Raw genomic sequence first — 19142 nt, 5'->3', positions numbered from 1 at the left:
TAAATATCTTCTGACAAAGACTGGATCACAGAAGAGTTACTTCTTTATTATTGCTGGAAATCTAAATTCAGGAGCTCGACACATCTCTCGCGAGCTTATTAAAATAATAGTAAATGTGTGACGACAAAACCCGATAAATTCATAAGAAAGAAAATTTCAAAGAGCAAAAGTTTCACGTTAGAGAATAAACGTGTTAGAAAAAACAGGCAAAAATAAAAATAAAATAAAGTTTTCTCCTAAACTTGCTCTCCCATTACTTTTTCCTGTGATCCTTAAAGTTTTCATAGATGTCATAAATGGCCTGAAGATGGTGCCGGTGTAAAGGCTGTGATCTGATAGTACTGCGCCAAAGCCAATATGCAGTATGTTGCAATCACTGTGTTAAAGCTACTAAATCTGTGTAGGTTTAGAAGAGAAATCTGTTATATAAAATATAATGTATGTGTTCTTTTTGAATATTTTAAATCAAATGGAGTTTTCAAGTTACACACAAACATGTTACATATGAAACATTTATATACGTAAATATTTAAAAACCTCTTGCAATTAAGGATTTAAATAATTTATTATTTAATTCTGGTTTTATTTTTACTTTAGATGGCATGTTTAATTTTGTGGAAATAGTGTCATAGTACCTAAAATTTACTTTTAAAGCAGTACCTGAGTTTCTTTCTGTGCTATATCAAACATGAATTTAATGAACTGCACCTCAGACATGGGAGAAAAACAACAACAAAAACAAACAAGCCTCGATATATTTAAGAAGTTTTATTTACAAACAGCAAAAGGTGATGAAGACAGGTATGATACTGTAAATCTGTGAGAACTCACTGTCACTGCTCAGCTCTACATACTCAAACATACATATGTAAACTCTTCACAGCTTCAAGATCAGTTTCAACAGACACGTAGAACAAGTACTGATTTAAAAACTGCAGGGTAGAGAAAAGTTTAAAAGACAAATAAAAGGTTGGTTTCAGCAGATTATAAAATACAACCCCATACTGTCGGATAGTTTTGGCTTTCCACGGGCAAAGTAAACACTTAAAAAAGCTTCATATGCTGGATTTTGGGTTTTTTTTCTCAAAATGTGTAAATGAAAAAGCGTTGAATGGTATATATGAACAAGACCTTGAAGTAAACCTGATGCACCTTTGAATATTCATCATTAACCTTAATGACATCTGCTTTCAACAGCTGAAAACAAAAACGACACAGTGTTACACGTCGACGTCTGAGTCCATCGTGTGCATTTCCTTGTTTTCGGTTGCATGTTTAGGATGAAAAACGTTACAGTTTATTTATGCCAGCATGATCCACAGATCCACTTACTTCCAAATATATGTAATTATCATCTTTTTAAGATGAAGGTGAACCATTATAATACAAACTATAGTATATTACAGCTTTACAAAATCTGACCACTGCAGATTATCAGTTCTCTAACATCTCGTCATAAAACTAGCTGACGCTGCTGTCAGTGTTGTAAAAGATTACGGCAAGAAGGCCTCTTCACAGAAACTTGGTTTGACACATTGCACGTTACCCTGCAGTCAGTAAAAACATGTTCGATCCTGCACTCATGCTCTCAGTTCATACTGGGAGCAACTTGATGATTCAGCCACAGTAAGAAGCTCGTTGTTGAACACGTTGCACGTAATTGGGACAACGGCTTTGCAATAACTTGCATATTGTCTAAATTCACGCTTCAGTACACGTTCCCTGACTCTTCTGTGCATGATAAGCCTTGTTTTCCATACAACCCAGAAGAGAAATCCCATTTCCAACAAATATCTTTGCCAGCTTTTTATTTATTTAATTTCACTTCCTTCTACACATCCTGTATCCACCTTTTAATATCTCATCTTTCTTTGGATCCCATTTAAGTTGTCATCTGTGATAGTAGAGACAAAAAAAAAAAATAGATTCACCACAAGGGCAATTAAATATATATTAATACTTCTAATAGCAAACAATATTGGTAATACATTCATACCTCAAATCGACTGTAAACCTTCCTCTCTTTTCTCATATTCTGGATCCTCTCCAGCAGCTTTTCTCGCTCCTGAGGTGATTTTTGCTCTTTGTTTAATTTATCAAGTCCTCGTTCTTTCTCCCTTTTAGCATTTTTGTCAGCTTTGTCTTCTTTCTCGTCATCGGTAACGGGAGACTCTTTGGTAGCCTCATTCCTGCTTTGGCTATTAGCGGAAATCTGCTCCAGGAGCAGCTTGGTATCGTCTCTGAGGTTGCTGCTCGAGAGCACGTTGGCTGTGGATGAGTGGTAGCGAGACTGGCTCGATTTGGGCTGCTTGGATGTGATCTCTGCTGATTCAGAAAAGTTACTTTGCTGTATTTGGTCATTCGTTTTCTCACTGCCGACAGACTCTTTGGCACTGCTTTCCTTTGTACCCTGGGTATGATCTGAGTTTCTCCCGCCTGTGTCCAGTTGCTCAGGCTCTGTTTTACTATTTTCAGCAGGCACAGGTGGCTCTGAGGTAGGCTCATTTGTGCTAGAGGGAGTTTTGGGGGCTTTATCCGATTCTGATGGAGTCTGGTTGGAAAGGGAATTTGTATCAGCGAGAGTGTGCAATGCAGACATGTTGGTTTCTGCTTTTTTAGCTTCAGGGGGCAAAACGAATTCAACTGACTCAGACAAAGGAGAGGAACGTGATCCTGTTTCAGCAGGGGTTGGTGCCTCAGCTCCTGTAAAGTTGAGGTCAGAGGGAGGGGTTGCTTGTATCTGTGCGTCTTGAGGAGCTGCAGTTGTTTCTGACTGCGAAGCATTAAGAGTAGAGTCTGTAATGACAGTGGAGCTTGCTTCTGATGGCAAATGCTCGGCTGGAGTGTCCGTGGGTGTGGGTACAGTAATAGTGGGCTCTTTTATCTCAGGTACACATGGCTCAGGTGGAGAAGGGCTACTAGGTATGATATCACCTTTGACATGTGAAGATTCAGGAACCACAGAATCCTCTGCAACAGCCTTTTGAACTGAGCAAATTTCTGATTCAGAAACTTCTTTTTCTGACTCAGTAACACCTTCCTCTGATTCAGAAACAGTCTTTGCAGTCTCAGAAATACCCTTTTCTGATTCTGGTTTTTCAGAAATTGCCTTTTCTGTTTCAGATACACCTATCTCTGATTCAAAAACAGCTCCCTCTGACTTTTCTCGTTCAGAAACTATGTTTTCTACTTGAGAAAGGCTCTTTTCTGACTCAGTAACACCTTCCTCTGATTCAGAAACAGTCTTTTCAGATTCAGAAATATCCTTTTCCGATTCAGGGTTTTTCAGAAATGGCCTTTTCTGTTTCAGATACACCTATCTCTGATTCAGAAACATCTCTCTCTGACTTTTCTGGTTCAGAAACAATGTTTTCTGACCCAGAAACACGTCTTTCTACTTGAGAAAGGCGTGTTTCTAGTTCACAAATATCGTTTTCTGATTTTGATGTTTCAGAAATGGATTTTTGTGATTCAGAAACACCTTTCTCTGATTCTAAAGTACCCCTTTCTGGGTCTGATGTCTCAGAAATGGCCTTTTCTGTTTCAAAAACAGCTGTCTCTGATTCAGACGTGCCTATTTCCGATTCAGAGATATGTTTTTCTGGTTCAGAAATGCTCTTTTCAGAGTCAAAAATATCTTTTACTGATTCTTGTTTTTCAGAAATGGCATTTTCTGTTTCAGATAGAGCTCCCTCAGATTTTTCTGGTTCAGAAACACACTTTTCTCCTTGAGAAAGGTTCTTTTCTGATTCAGAGATATCGTTTTCTGATTTTGATGTTTCAATAAGGTCTTTTTCTGATTCAGAAACACTTTTCTCTGATTCCAAAGTACCCTTTCCTGGGTCTGATGTCGCAGAAATGGCCTTTTCTGTTTCAGAAATAGCTGTTTCAAACACGACTTTCTCTAATTCAGATACGCGTTTGTCTAATTCAGGCATGCCTATTTCTGTTTCAGAGGCATCTTTTTCTGGTTCAGAAACCTGTATTTCTGATTCAGTCATGCTCTTCTCAGCTACAGAAGGATCTTTTTCGCTTTTACAATTGGCTTTCTCTGATTCAGAAATATCTTTTTCTGACCTTTCTGTGGAAGTTGTAGCACCAGAAACGCTTGTGGTGGACCGTAACGAGGATGAGCTTGACTGAGCACCACTTACAAACACCTCAGGAGAAACACCAGATTCCATATGTACAGAGTCAGTTGCTGAAGGAGTCTGGGATGACGGCAACTTGGAAGAGGAATCTAGAGGAGTTTGGTTACTCGTATCTTTAGCTTTAGAATCTTCTGCTAACCCTTTTGGCGAGGAGCTCATAGAGTCATGTGCCTCTGTTTTATCATCATTTGAAGCTAATATGCCAGAAGCAGGGTGTGAACTGGAATCTTCTGAAAGTCTGTTCTCTTCAGTGGTAGAAAGAGAAGGCGTACCGGACGATAAAGAAACTGGACTTTTCTGTGAACCATAATCTAGCAGATTATTCTCAGAGGAGGATCTCAGCATTGATGGGTCAGAGGCGTCAACTGTTGATGTTACTGCAGGAGGGGAGATGCTGGTTGCTAAATGAGTCAAATCAGGATTTTGGGTGTGAGAAGCCAACGCAGAAAGTCCTTCATCAGAATTGGCACAGACTGATTTAGACTCCTTTGAGGTAGAATCCGGGCTTGGGGTTTCCTTTTTATCAGTACTTTGTGTAAGTGAAGAAACATTAGTGGGAGCAGGATTTGTGGGTGGATGACTGGGGCTGCTCTCGTCATCAGCAGGATCTGACAGCATGGGTTCTTGTGGTGATTTGTTCAGAGGTAACTCTGAGGAAGCAGGAAGAAGATCTGTTGACTGACTGTTGTCCAGTTTTGTTGTGCCTAAATCTTCTGCTACTTTATTTTGTTCTTTAGAGCTCTGGGAGGTATTGGAGTGATTTTCGATCTGACTGTCCTGCTGGTTAATGTTTTCACTGGATTCAAAAGACACACTAGCTGACTGACCGTCTGCAGCAGCACTCTTTTCCCCCTCAGTTTTGGAAGCCCTGTCTTCTGAGGATTCTCTTGGTTCAGGTCCCTCCTTTTTGACACCACTGTTGACTTTTAGTTCAGTTTCTGGTTTCACCGGGTCTTTTCCTTTGCCCTTTGCAGCTTTTGTGGCTGCTTCAGCTTTGCGTTTTGCTGCCAGCTCTTTGAAAAACATTAATCTTACATCAGGATCATTCATATCTGCATATGGTAGAAGGGTGGCTAAAGGTTTAGGTGGTTGTACCGGCTGATTGGTTTTGGGTAGCTCAGCTTCAGAAAGCTTGGATCGAGGCATGGATGGCGAAAGATTAGGCTGCTCTACATGGGGTACTTTTGCTGACTCTGTTTCCTCACGCTTTTCTGAAACGTCTTTTGAATCTTCTTGCTTTGATGAATTTTTATCATCTCCTTTAGTGCTTTCCTTGTCTGGTTTTGTTTCTGTGGATGTCTTTAGGTACCGAGTCCATTCGTAAGGTTCTCTAGCAGCAGTTCTCCTTTGTCCCAGAACTTGAGAAACAAAGGGTCGTTTTATCTTTTCAGATTCAGTTTTGTCACTGTCTTCAGTGTCTCCGTCCTTTTGCTCAGGAGGGGTAGTTTGACTATCCTGAGGAGCTGGCTGATCCAGAGAGCTGAATATCAGAGAGGACCTTAACCTGGAGCACCTGTTCATTCCACTAGCATTTAGTTTCCTTCGGAAAGAATCGGACCGCAGAAGCACAGAAGTCTTTGGCTCATTTTGTTCTCCCTCCTCTGTCCTCTTTTCCTCCTTGTTTGTGGTTTGTGACTCTGATGGTGTTGTTTTGGTTTCTTCTGCCACTGCAGGAGGTTCATCGGGCAATACCTTAGGCTGTTCTCTGGCTGTTGTTTTGGCATAATTTGGTATCTGACTCACCCTGGATATAACAGGAACTTTGAACTCTCTGACATTTGGGATTTTAGGAAGTGACAAATCAACCCCTGGTGCTGTTTTCTGCATGGTGTTACGGGGCTCTTCAAAAGGATCTGGGGCCTGAGGTGGTTCCACTGGCAGGCCTTCATCTCCTGAATTATCATATGCACTAAGGTATGAGTTAATCCTCCAGTTTCTCAGACCCTTTTTAACCATGGGATCCTTGCGGTCACTGTTAGACTCCTGAAGAAACTGCCTCTGATCAGCGTGGCTGGAGGGCGTGGGAGAGGTTTGGCACGTATATGGATGGCCTAAACTTAGTCTTCTAGGTTGAGACGAACTAAAATCTGCTGCAGGAAGCATTTTCTCTGAGCTCTGATCATAGTCTTTGGTAGATGACAAGTAGTTAAAAACAGGGTCAAAATCAGGTGGTTGCATCTCTTGTGGTAAAGCAGATTCAGAGTATTGATCTCTTGAAAGATAGCCTTGGCTCCAGAACTTGTCATAGCTGTAATCTGCTTCTGGTCCTGGTGCTGGTCCTAGATAAGGCTGCTGGCCCCTGTAAAAATGCTTCCCCTGGGACTCAGGTTCTGGCATTCCCTGAGTTTGCAGGAATGGATAAGGATATCTTCCTTGAACACCTTCAGCAAAGCCAGGATGTTTAAAGGGTCGATTTTCCATCGGTGGAATCCTGGCACGTCCCTGATCAAATGATGGGTCCACGTGTGGTTGCTGGGAAGGAAACCTATTGTACAAATCTGCGGGTCCACGCAGGGGTTCCTTAGTGTTAAAGGGCACCCTTCTCCAATCGTCATCCATTCGTTCATCACAGGACTGTCTGGCCCATTCATCTGGTTGACTAGAATCAGCTGCTGGCAGAGTTCTCATAGGCTCCCTGTACAGTGATAGCCTGTCACTGGCGTATTCCCTCTTTTGTAATGGATTTATGTCTTCCACTGGAGGAACCAAATCTTCAACAATCAGCGGCTGGGAATGAGCATACAGGATCCGAAACTCTTCATCGAAGGTAGTCACGAGCTGTCCGAAGAACAGGTGCGCCATGCAGCGGTGTAGTTTCTCAAAAGACCACATGAAGCTGGACATGACATAAGATAAGTGCAATTTAATACAAGAATTGTTAAAACGTTCAATAAACTGTTGCAAACACAACACATTTATTAGGAAACAATCCTGGTGTAGTAGGATTCTGCAGTAGTTTTAAACAGCCTCACCTGTAATTTCCACTCAGCACAGCCCTGCAGTCAGTCAACAAGAAGCGATCCATCATCTGACCTTTGAAGGATTTGCCTGAGCGACACTTGTACGAGCTGCCAGACACTGTTCTCACTCGTAAAAACTGCAAGGCACAAGGAATCACCTTAAGATTTATAAAACCTAAAAATGTATGAAGCACATCTAACAATGTTTTCAATTGCATAAATCCAAGATAGGTGGCAGCATTGCATTAGCACTGCTTCTTCTGAGATAACGTCACAGAAAAGGAGAAAAAGATTGTATACGTAGTTCACTTTTGCAGTACTATACTGGTCATGTGATTTTTTTTAAACATCACTAAATGAGTCAGTCTCCATTTACTCAACATATCAGGCTCAGATGTATTAATACAGGCATTTTATTTATATTACACAATAGCATAAAATGCAGCTCTAAGAACTTTCCTGTGCCAGTGGAGACTTGAGAGAGTCATCTTTTACCAATTGCTTAGCTTTTGTTGGACAATATAGCTTACTGTGAAAAGACCACTGGGAGATAAAGCTGGTGATATTCTAAATTTTGTAATACTGTCAACAAATCCCATGAAAAGACAAAACAACTATGGGTTATCTCTCAGTGCTTTCCAAACACCCCCACCCCTCCTCAGTGGCCTGTAGTGCCAAATCCATTCATTCCAAATGAAGACAAAACAGCCTTCAAAACGCATAACAAAAATAGATTTCAACCATTTAATCAGTTAAAGCAGAAATAAACAGCAAATTTGTTAAGGACTACTTTGAGCCACAGATCGTGCATATTGTATATAAAGTAAAAGGGCAGACATAAAGTATAAATGGGAGTGGAAATTAAACATGTAAGAAGACAAAATGCATTGCAAAGAATACTCAATCACCTGAATGCTCTGCAGGTTTACTCTGCAGTTGGATACCATGCTCACAAAGTGATGTGCATTCAGCTCGTCTAGAAGGATGTAGACAGCAACGTTTCTCGTGGCAGCGTTAAGGACATCCGCAAAAATGTCAACATCGGTAAACATATCCATCGCTATGGCAATGACCTGAGGAAATGAAAGAAAACAAAGCGACCAAAGCGAAAACAAAAGCGCCATGAGCACGACAGTCGAAAAAAGAACAATGGTGATTAATGTGAAGGAAACCACAGGCCAACCTGTTGAGCGTTTTTGATGAGTCGCCGGGCCTGCTCCTTGATACTTGGCATGCCTGGCTCAGGGGGGTTGACCAGAGTGGTAACCTCTGTGGGCACACTGAAGAGTTGCAAGTGGGGCCACCCGAGGTCCAAATCTGGGACGTCCTGGTCGCTGTGAATCGGCCAGTAAGTGTCTGAGGATCCATCTCCCCCGCTTTCCAGAAAAAGCTGTTCAGAGTGTCCGATCAGCTGGGGACCCTGAACGGAGCCCATAATGTGCTGAATCTCAGGTGTGGACAGAAAGTCCACCACACCCGCCTTTTGGAGGAACTCATAGTACCCCTCCAAAGTCCCCTCAACCAGAGTGTCAATGGCCAAGCGGTACTCTTCCCGGTAGTGAGGAGGGAGGTAGTTGGGGTCCAGGGGGTTATCCCCAGCAGAGGAACACTGAGAGCGACGCGCCATACTGTGGTCTTAGAAGAGGACAAAGGGCAAAAAGATACGCAACGTGTAAATGTTTTTGAATCAAATTTGGGTTCAGCTGTAATCAGATACACTCACACAACCCACAGATGTCTAATTCGCTGCTTCTTGTTGTCATGCGAGATAGAATAAAATCTAAAGATAACAACATGTACTATTTGACAAAAAAACAACAAAAAAAACACCCTGACATGATAAAGACCCTAACAAATCAAAAGTAACAGAAGCATTTATTCTACTGTTTGTGTGGCATATTTACACTGTCTGGGTTCATAGTTACAACAGTGGTGGAGTTCACTTTCTTGAAAATCAACTAGCTGCAGCCAAGTTGAGATACCACTCTATCAATACACCGTGACAAACCCAGCTCAACAACCCAAAAAATAAAAATAAATAGACGCCAGTGGATACTTCTCAGAGATATTGCAGCATCTGCTACAATTTCATTGGACCGGTGAAAGCACAATGAGGGAAATGGAATCTAACCACAGGATAGATGGTTAGGGTGTGGCCCCTCCCTCTGGCCAAACACCCTCGACTCCATTTGAACTTTCATGTAAAGCCAGAAATCTCACATAAACGAGAAAAGAAACACCAGGAGTAAAGAGTAAAGCTCAAAGCCCTGGAGCAGACGTTAAAGGACAACAAGCTCTAAGTAAATACGTTAAAGATAAAATAGCTTTGTGTTGCCGCTACGCAAGTGAGCCTGTCATTTACGGACAAAACTTTTCCCCCCACCGAGTTAGAAAAGTTAACCGGAGCTGGGTCAGTCTGTAGTCTCATGTTGGATCCAGTTAATTCAAACACCGCAGGGGCTAACAGCACAGAGCCATACAGCTCCCGCAGTTACCGTCTGCTGAGCCTACCTCATTGGTGTACCCGTCAAGCTCTCCGTCGGTTAAACTTCACAGCAGTCATCTTGCTTTCTTCACCGTGTTGTTGTTCACAGCTGTACCGAGCTTCCAAGTCCAGGTGTGACCTGCCGAAAGTTTACTCTTACACTGCCTTTTCCCCTGTCACCCAGCTAAACCAGTTTGCTGTCATGCTTGAGGCATGTTGGCGAGAATGTCTGAGACGCATCGACCGGAGGAAAAAAGTAGTGTCGACAGACCTCGCCCCGCCTCACCGGCTGCAGCAGCTCCGCAGTTTGTTCACTTCTGCTCAGCTCTCAGTGTCCGTGGCTGTCCTGAGCCAGCTGAACTCTGCCCAGATGTTATCATCTCACTCCTGACACTCACTCGCTACTACTGCTGTAAACTGGAGCCGAACTTTGTGGCTAGTTTTAGCCCTATCAGGTAATGCGTTGCTAGTTCATAAAAACCCTGCGTTGATCGCTCATATTTCTCCCCCGCCCCCACCTAACACTGTTCTGAATCATTAGTTATTATCAGTTAATACGTTTTGTGTGATTGTGCTGGCAGATATTGTTACCCGGTTATAAAGGCCAAGGATAAACCCACTGTAAATTAATTATCAACAGGTTATAGCAGGATGTTCCACCAGGGAGTAGGGGCATACGGACACATTAATACAGACCATACTAGTTTGAGACGGCTGTTGTTACCAGGGACGGAGCGAAGGGCATGGCTCGGTACCCCCCCCCCCCCCCCCCCAAAAAAACCCCCCAAAACCCCCCCAAAACAACCAACCAACCAACCAAACAGGAAGAAAGACAAAAATGACATAAAGGGTGGATGAGAAGATTTAATTCTATCTACAAAATGTTTAATAACATTACACGTAATAAAAGCTATTAGCTTTAATTGTAGGTACACTCACGTACCCACGCACACTCTGGAAGGAAATCGCACTGACATGGCAACAAGTGAAAAATTAAAAAAAATTGAATCAATTCAAGCGACTTCAAGCAAATAGAGGTGAAAAAAAATGCAGGCTGTTGCAAAGCGAGTGGTATCTGGGATAAACTCAACATTCAGGCAAGTGACTGTAGCTACCTGTCAACTACATACTGTAGTTGACTGAGATATGACCTGGTAGTAAATAGAGGGCCATCTAAGCAACTGGAGCCTGGAAGTGACCATTTCAACACGATGTGCTAGATGTACTGGTGTACTGCCTATCATTCCCTAAAGCTCCATCCACGCTGCAAGCGATTTGCTTTGAAGTCGAGGGCTGGTTCCTTGCATATATTCCAGGCTCTGGTCTAAGGCCTTCTAAGGCAATATATCAGTTAACAGTATCCAGCGCTCTTATTGATAATTGCTTCAATTGCTTGCCTGGAAATTGATAAAAGTTTATTTCAGGTCCCGCCCACTTTGCATAGCAGTTAGTTAGTTAGTTGCTTGTAGTCACGGAATGTCATTCACCTTCTGTGGCATCTGGTTGCCACATCACTGTGATTTGCCTCAAGGGTGGGTCCTGTACTTTGCAAACTGCAATCAAACAATGTATAAATAACGTTGTAACCAGACTGCATTTTGTTAACTATGTTACTTTGCAGTTAAAGCTTGTGCTTCAGAGTAGCCTCTGACTTGTTCCATGGCAGCCATGTAGGCAGAAAGGTCTGTGTACATTGAAATCATTATAAGTCAGTGAATTTTCAATCAGTTTTCGGGTGCTTTTGTTTGACATTTGTTTCTTTCTGATTGAATTTTCAGATTTCACATGTTGTACCGCTGTCCTGACCTTTGGATTCATAAGTCAATAATATCTGTTACTGCTGATTTTCTGTTTAGTTTTGTATAATTTGACATACTTTACCATTTTCTCCTAGTTTTCCTGGCTTTTTGACAGCCACCCTTCGACTGAGACTTTATCTGATGAGGCTTTGGTCAATAGTAGATAGATCAACTAAAGGGTGAGATGGATCTCTCGGGAATCAAAATATAAAGAAATGATTGGACACTTTGCAAAGTACTGTAGAAATAAAATGAGAAGAACATGCCATCAGTGACATTGGTTTAGTCCTTTTTTGGCAAATGAATAACACTTAAGGAAATGTTTGTGGTTTAGGTTTAGGATTAATGTTTACTTATTTAATTGACCAGTTTTTAATGTTTTCTTTCATTCACAAAACATCGGGGTGGCCATTAAGGGTCCATGTCTTACTTTTTCTCATGGTGCACTAGCTGATAAAGCCATCCCTGCTTATAAATATGTTAAAAATGGGAACTAATGGGACTTCAGATTCAGCTGTACCTAATTATAGGCCTATTCATTAAAAAAAATCATAGTTAATCATATTTACTTTGATGATATACACTGAATAAAAATAAACAACTACCGGTAATTTTAAAGCTGTTAAGAGGTTGAGACGCTGCAAAGGAATAAAACTAATTAATACAGGAATGAAACCTATCCTCTCTGAACAATGTAAACAGTCACTGGAATTCCATTCAAGCCTGGATTCTATATAAAAGACTTCCTAATAGGTTAACCTCAAACTTCTTACTATGATGAGCATATTAACAAACAATAGAAACACTGGGAGAGGATGATCATTACAAAGAGTGCCGCCCTACCAGCCCTTGTTGAAGGTGTAGCCTCAAGTGTGCAAAAAAAAAAAAAGGCTACACCTTCAACATGATCCCATCATTCATTCTTTTTTTCTTCTTTTCATGCTTCATTAACGATTTCTTTTGTGGCATTCACTATAAACTGAAATGATATTATCCTTTCTTTGTTGTTTACTAAGGGTTCTCATGTGGAAATGTAGCCTAAAAGTTGGAGGAAGGACATCTGGGTTTCCAAGACAGGATTTTGTTTTGTTAAACCTTGAAAGGAGAGAGATAGAGAGGCTAAAATTCAGTGATTTTTCTTTAAGGGCAGCTTCAACCTCATACCTAAAATAGCCATGTCAGCGTGAACGCTGATGTAACCAATCCAAAGGAAGTGAGACAACATAGCAGCTCAAGTAAAGACTTGAAGACAATCCTTCATTGTTCGCTTCAGGCAACACCCAAGGCACACAGAGGAGCAGTTGGAATAGAGACATAAAAAGTCATATTCTCTTGGTTCATAGATAGTTGCTACACTACATACCATTGGGTAGCATTCACAGTGGCAGTCCTTTAACCCATGTAGCTCTCAATAAAAATACACAACCCATGTCTTGCCTTTTGGTTTTGTGACTGACAGCAGTGATTATGAAACATGAACTCGGACACACAGTGACTCAGAGCTGAGGTCCTCCCCCTTCCTAAAACACCACCAGGAATGTGTGAATCAAACTCAGTGTGAACTGTTATGATTTATGTGATACCACAACTTCAGCTCAAATGTACAACTGTTATTGTCAAAAGGGGACAAAGAAGGCATATCACTGGAGGAAGAATATCCTGCACCGCAGATCTGATTACCGCGTCCTTGCAGAGACCTCGTAGACTAAGTAAGGTTCGTTTAAAGTGTTGAGTGATACAGTTCACACTCATTCTGCATGATGCACACACTTTGATAACACTGCTAAACAAACAGAGGAGTGCAAGTCGTGAATAGCACCACCTTCCCGGATTCCCGCACTCTTGGACTGTGCCCCACCAGTACACACTCTGTAATGAAGAATATAAACCTTGGATTTAATTAGCAACCTGCACAGATTCAACAGCTGCCAACCTTAGAGAATTCAGCACCCATCCTGCGGTGAAAACAAAACCGAGGAGGTCCCATGAAGAGCTGGAAAGTACATGGCACGTAGTTTGTAGGCCATACCTTTTTAATGACATTGAATGACATCTGAACATCTTCACAAGGTGTTCACCGTATAAATGGGGAGAGCTCTGTATCACTTCAAAAGGCTTCATATTCTCATAAATGCTTCAAATGGAAAAGCTTAACTTCAATTGTTGGGTGGGGCCGCAGTGCTGTTTGCAGGTCTTTTTTAATGTGGGTATGTACAATATAAGCCTTAACCGACCATGCTTTTTAGTTAGGCTTGCAACATGACTCCAGAAATGACAATAATGGTTGGTTGTTCTAGACCAGGGATGTCAAACATAAGGCCCGGAGGCCAGAATTTGCAGAGCAAAGACACCGATCCAACCAACTAGACAGTTTTGGAAAATCCGAACTGTATTTTCATGAGTCCGATTGCTTTTCATCCATCCTGATTTCTTAAATTTACTACAACATAATTTATTTATCCAGTAAAACTGATAAAATGGAGATGTATTATTGAAATTGCACTTTTTCTTATATTAAGATCTCTCGAATTAAATGAAAGAAGAGGTTAACTGGTCTGGCTTGCTTAATATCAAAGCGGTCTGCATGTGGCCTGAACCATAAAAGGAAAGTTTCTATCTATAAATCTATTCTATCTATTTGAACCCTAGAGTCTGACATTTTGATTGTGTCATTATGGTTTTTTAAGCCATCATATCATAAAAAGGAGGGCTTAATGTAAACGATAGCTAGCTTCATTAGCAAGATACCCCCAGAGATCTGTGTCTGTGCTAACATATAAAACAAATCATGCTAGAATTTCACTACCAAAAAAACTGAGCATACTTCTTTGATTGTCTGCCAGTACAGTTGACTAACACTGGCCATATTGTTTGCCATAATTATATTAAAAAATTCTCCGGAAGACTCCAACACCACAGACACAATGGGTTAGCAGAGGTGAGGCCTAGCATACAGCTAACAACTATTCCTTCCTTTTGGCATCTATCTGTTACTGAAATAAGCTACGCCCTTAATCCTGCATAATTTTAAGGATAATACATTTAAAAAGAGTGACTTATATACAAATTCACTCCATTCACAGTTGTCATGAAAAGGGAAATAAGCTATGGACATCTTTGTTTTGTTTTTGTTTTTTAACTAGGCTGTAAAAATGGTTTGCTTTGTATTTTAGCATGACGAGTTTGTGGGGATGGAAGCCAGCCTGAAGGTGCTAAACAATGGCCGTGCTTTGCTCCGATTCTTGTTTGACATCAATTCACACTGTAATATTTAAACATCTGTGGTTTCGACTACATTTTTTTAATGTACGTTCATGTACAGAAATGACTCTTGTTGATATCCTGACCTTGTATTCTATCGCCACACTCAAAAAAATGTGAACACATGTAAATTTTCAATATTATTTGTTACATAAGAACAGTGTGAAACATGAAGTGTAATTGAATCTGGTCAAATTTAATTTACTTGAGTGGTATAAATTTAGTTTATACTAATCACATTCATTTAATCACCTGATTGTGGCACTGCCATACATGACAAAAAGAATAACATGCAAAACTAAGACATCCACATTTCATCTATTTTTTATTTACTCTGTATTTAGTGATAACTCCAGTAGTGACACGTAATGTTGATTATATTTAAAATTCAACCACTGAAATGGTTAAACACAAAATGATTTGATTGAGTTTTTGGCTGAAGTTCCTCTCTTTTACCTCTATGTAGGAAGCCATGTGTTCATCTGTTGTTTATAACATGTCCTGAGGCTATTGTGCTGATAAGGAGAGCATGTAGGAAGAGGAAGATTGACACTAGAGAAAAAAATGGAGTGTGAGAAAACAAAGAGAAAAGGAAGAGCAGCAGCTGCTGAATCCATTTCTGGGCGCATACTGTCACGGAGGGACACAGGAAGTCTTAGTGGTTCTCAAAGAGGTGAGATCATGCTTGGCTAAAGAGATGATGAAAGTTAATGAAAGTCTGCAGACAATGGGCTGAGCACATTTCCAAATGTGTTAACGTTGTTTTGCTTAATTCATCCATATCCAGATGAGATTCAGCCTATGAAATTCTTGAATATGACAAAATTAGATGGCCACTCTTATCTGGGTGGATTCTGGATCTGTGCCATGTTGGACAAACCTTGTCATTTGAGCAAAGACTAGCTCCTCTATCTTTGTCACTTGTTGAGAGAATGGCAAATTCCGCAGATTATTGCATTCCCACATCAAGAGTACAATAATGTACTCTTTCAACCCCCTGTCACCAGTTTTTATCTCCATTAAGCCAGAGATTACCAACTTGCTGGTGACAAAAGGTGTAGATATAAACACACAGATGTAACAAAACAGCAGGCTTGTGTCAGTGCAGAATGTCTAGAGAGCGACTTGAAGGTGTGAAATGGATCCACGTTGTTTGGCGTACGTGGAGGCCGTGTTGGGCCAGTGCTGAGCTCATTTCCCAGGGTGCTCAGCAGCAGGTGTGCATCTCATTTGCCTGTCATTTCACCTGTTGACAGTGTTTGTGTTTTTAGAGTATTTTCTCTGTGTGTGTCTGCAGCTTGCAACAAGACAAAAGTTTATTTAAGTCTACCTTTTGAATCCACTTTGGACACGCTTTGGCTTACAAAGCTGCGTGTGTGTGCATGTCCCGTGTGCAACTACACTAACATGCGTGCTTGCTTGTGCCTGTCTTTACGTGTGGCAGGTCGCCACAGGAGTGGCAGAGCTGTAATCAGCACTTTACACTATGTCGCACTAGAGGAAATGTTCTGAGAAAAATAGGAGCAATTACTGACTGGAGTAATGCACAACCAGCTCTGACCTCATCCAGGACTTGAGATTACATTGAGACAGGACACAGACTTACTGCAGGGAGGGTAGCTCTCCACAATGATGTCATACATGCTGTCTGCCAGTGGAAAAGATAAAAAACAAACAAACAAACCAAAAAAAACAGGGAGCAGCTATAATGCCTTACATCTTGCTTACATTTACTCTTTTTCTTTTACATGCCTGCGTTATTTCCAGCACTATTGTATTGCATCCTGTGGTACATCCTGCTGCTGAAATACTGCATACTGGGATGTCCTGCACTGAGTCAGGGACACTGAATAGACATCAAGTCCCCACGGTACATCTCAGACTCAAGCACACAGCTATAGCTTTTCCTTTGGCATAAAGTGCTCGATGTTAGCGCAGTCCTTCAAGGTTTAGCTGCAGAAAGAGCCTAGAAAGCACAGAATAAGCAAATCACAAGTAAGACAAACATTAGAGTCACATTTCTGCCAAGATGATTTCCTTTCATACTTCCAGTGACCTCTTAGGTTGTTCCATTTTCTTTTGTGGCCTTTGTTTGCATACGCCTGCAATTAGTTGTTTGATGGCACTGAAGTCGAGTTGGCAAAGGCTCAAGAAGGCGGCACAACGAGCTGCTGAACTTCTAAACCCTGCCGAGTTAGCTCTCGGGGCTGCTTGCATAGGCATATACTTTTGCATAAAAATGAAAAAACGGTTACACGGAAATAGCCTGGTTCAGATTCTGAGGGGATTTACAAAACCAAGCAGGATTTCAGGTGGAAAATATTACGTGGCTCTGTGAGAACTGAGCTCACATGGTTTCTCACTGCAACTTAAACCTCAGCAAAAAGTGTAGATGAAATATATTTTGTTTGAGACCTCCATTATAATCCATATTTGACTCTAGGCGATATAACAAAATGCAGATTCCTGGGTACAGGGTGGCAGAAACTTACCCAGTATCTGTTTTTCACTGCTACCTCATTCTGTTTGCTTTTCCTGCAGGTGTTTGAGGACAATCTGCTTTTCAGGATTGAGATTTTGGAGTATTTTCATTAATTCTTGCTGGAAACCCATTCTTAACTTTCAAATGAAACTACAAATTTTAAAATCCAGCCTGGATTTATTTCAGATTGCAGTGGGTGCGCTGAGAAACTCTAGTGCAGGGTACTATCTGAATGGTGACACAAGGCCTTTTCTCACAGCATTTTATCCGATTGAGGTCACCCTGCTTGGGGCTAAAACGTAGCAGCAACATAACGTAGCAGCCTAGCAACATAACTCTGGCACCTAGTGTCATAATCACAGAGGGTTCATGTAACCTAGATTAGTTTTCATGAAAAAAATAAATCCTCATAAAATATCTGAGAAGATTTGCATTGTGGAAGATTCTGAACTCCTGCCACTGTTCTGCCGTAGCCCACCGGCCGAAAGGCATGCAGCTTTGTGAGGAATGCAGGCAGTTTGTGGTCTGGCCAACTATGTGCACAGGCAAGGGCCTCATAGGTGAATCAGCCAAGAGTACAGGGGAGAAAACTGCGCTAATGCCTAATAGTTTTACCTTTTAAAATACGTAATTTAGTAATTATTTAGTTTTGCCTTGTCTGAACATTTGATATTAGACAACGCAGACCATGCCACTGTGGGTTAAGTCTTCTGGTGGAGTGGAAGTATTTAACATACAAACTATTTGGTGGGAATGTTGTACTCATACAGAACAAGGCTCTGGAATTTAGAGGTCAAATGTCTTTACCTCTGTACATGCCATAACAGGTTTATATTGTATATGCTACTGTCAGCTGCTCCCATGTGAAAAACAGGCAGCTCTCCTTGTTTGATTTGGCAGATTTTTACACAGCATGCCCTTTCCTGATGCAATCCCAAGTGGATTTCTGCCTCTGTTGGAATCTTTCATAGACCTTTCACTTCATAGGTGAATATATAAACAACTACGTTATGGAGCTGCATTGTACGTACTATACCATACATTTTGCTATTTTAACGATTACTGTGTACTATTCAGATATTTGGATGTATGTTATTTTGATGCTTTGGCAATACTGTTTCTAAAAAAGGTCGTCAAAAATAAATCGCTTTTTAATGTTACTTTGGCCATTTATGTTATATATTCACTCAACAGCATGGCGGTTTACGCAATTTCCTCACAAGCGAAAGATCCCTGTTTAGATCATTAGAGGCGACACACATCCCTTTGGGGTTTTGTCAGGAAGGACATCTGGCATTAAAAAAAGAAAAGAAAAAACTCTGCCAAATCAAATATGCTGAGCTACACATATGTGGTTACCTCTTGGGAATAAGGGAGAAGCCCAAGTAGCTTTAGTCTATGCTGAAAATTGCTGAAGGCAAAAGATGAAGCTAAGGTTCCCTTAAATTAATGTAATGTTGTTATACAGCAGGTCTGTGATTGTGAAGCCAGGCTTTTTGGGGGCAATTCTGTAAGCGGTTGTGACCCCTGACCATTTTGTAGACCAATTTTTACCAGGGCGCAGTTCTCAGGACTTCATTATGTAATGGTATTTATGGCTAATTACTTAAGCTATTTATTACCTTAAGCCTAAGTAATACACTTCAAAATTGTACAACCCAGAAATGGGCATGGCAAAGACCCACAGTATTATCTGTCTACCAGTCTCAACCCTAATAGATCAAACAAAAGGGGGGGAAAGAAAGTAAAACACTTTAGTGGTTAGATAATTGCCATTTATTTTCTGCAAACATATTTGTAATTGAACTATATAACCGTAATTGTTTTAGCTTTTCGCAGAAATATCTGTTTACTCCTCAAAAAGCATGATTACGCAACCATTACGGGTCGCTAGGCTACAGTATTTCAAAAATATTTGCCAACGAAGAAGACTTTTCGGGAATTACGTAGCTCTACAGCCGGACGTAGTCACCGCCCCCGCCTTCTACCCGCGCTGTCGTCGAA

At 41.0% G+C, this 19142-nt stretch overlaps 1 protein-coding gene across 1 annotated transcript; it reads right to left on the bottom strand.

Annotated features, from left to right (window-relative positions):
- Positions 1-753: 753 nt before the first annotated feature.
- fam83ha (family with sequence similarity 83 member Ha) lies at positions 754-10050 on the bottom strand. The gene is given in 7 exon segments (XM_040034498.1): positions 754-1894; positions 1997-3279; positions 3281-6987; positions 7124-7248; positions 8020-8184; positions 8295-8746; positions 9623-10050. Coding segments are annotated over 6 exon segments (5736 nt in total). The 5' UTR covers positions 8739-8746; positions 9623-10050; the 3' UTR covers positions 754-1882.
- Between the last annotated feature and the right edge of the window lie 9092 nt (positions 10051-19142).

Source organism: Simochromis diagramma, unplaced genomic scaffold (assembly GCF_900408965.1).
Source record: "Simochromis diagramma unplaced genomic scaffold, fSimDia1.1 OVJJ01000481.1, whole genome shotgun sequence".
Lineage (NCBI taxonomy): Eukaryota > Metazoa > Chordata > Actinopteri > Cichliformes > Cichlidae > Simochromis > Simochromis diagramma.
The sequence above is the reverse complement of the archived record's forward strand: the minus strand, read 5'-3'. Positions and strand labels throughout refer to the sequence as shown.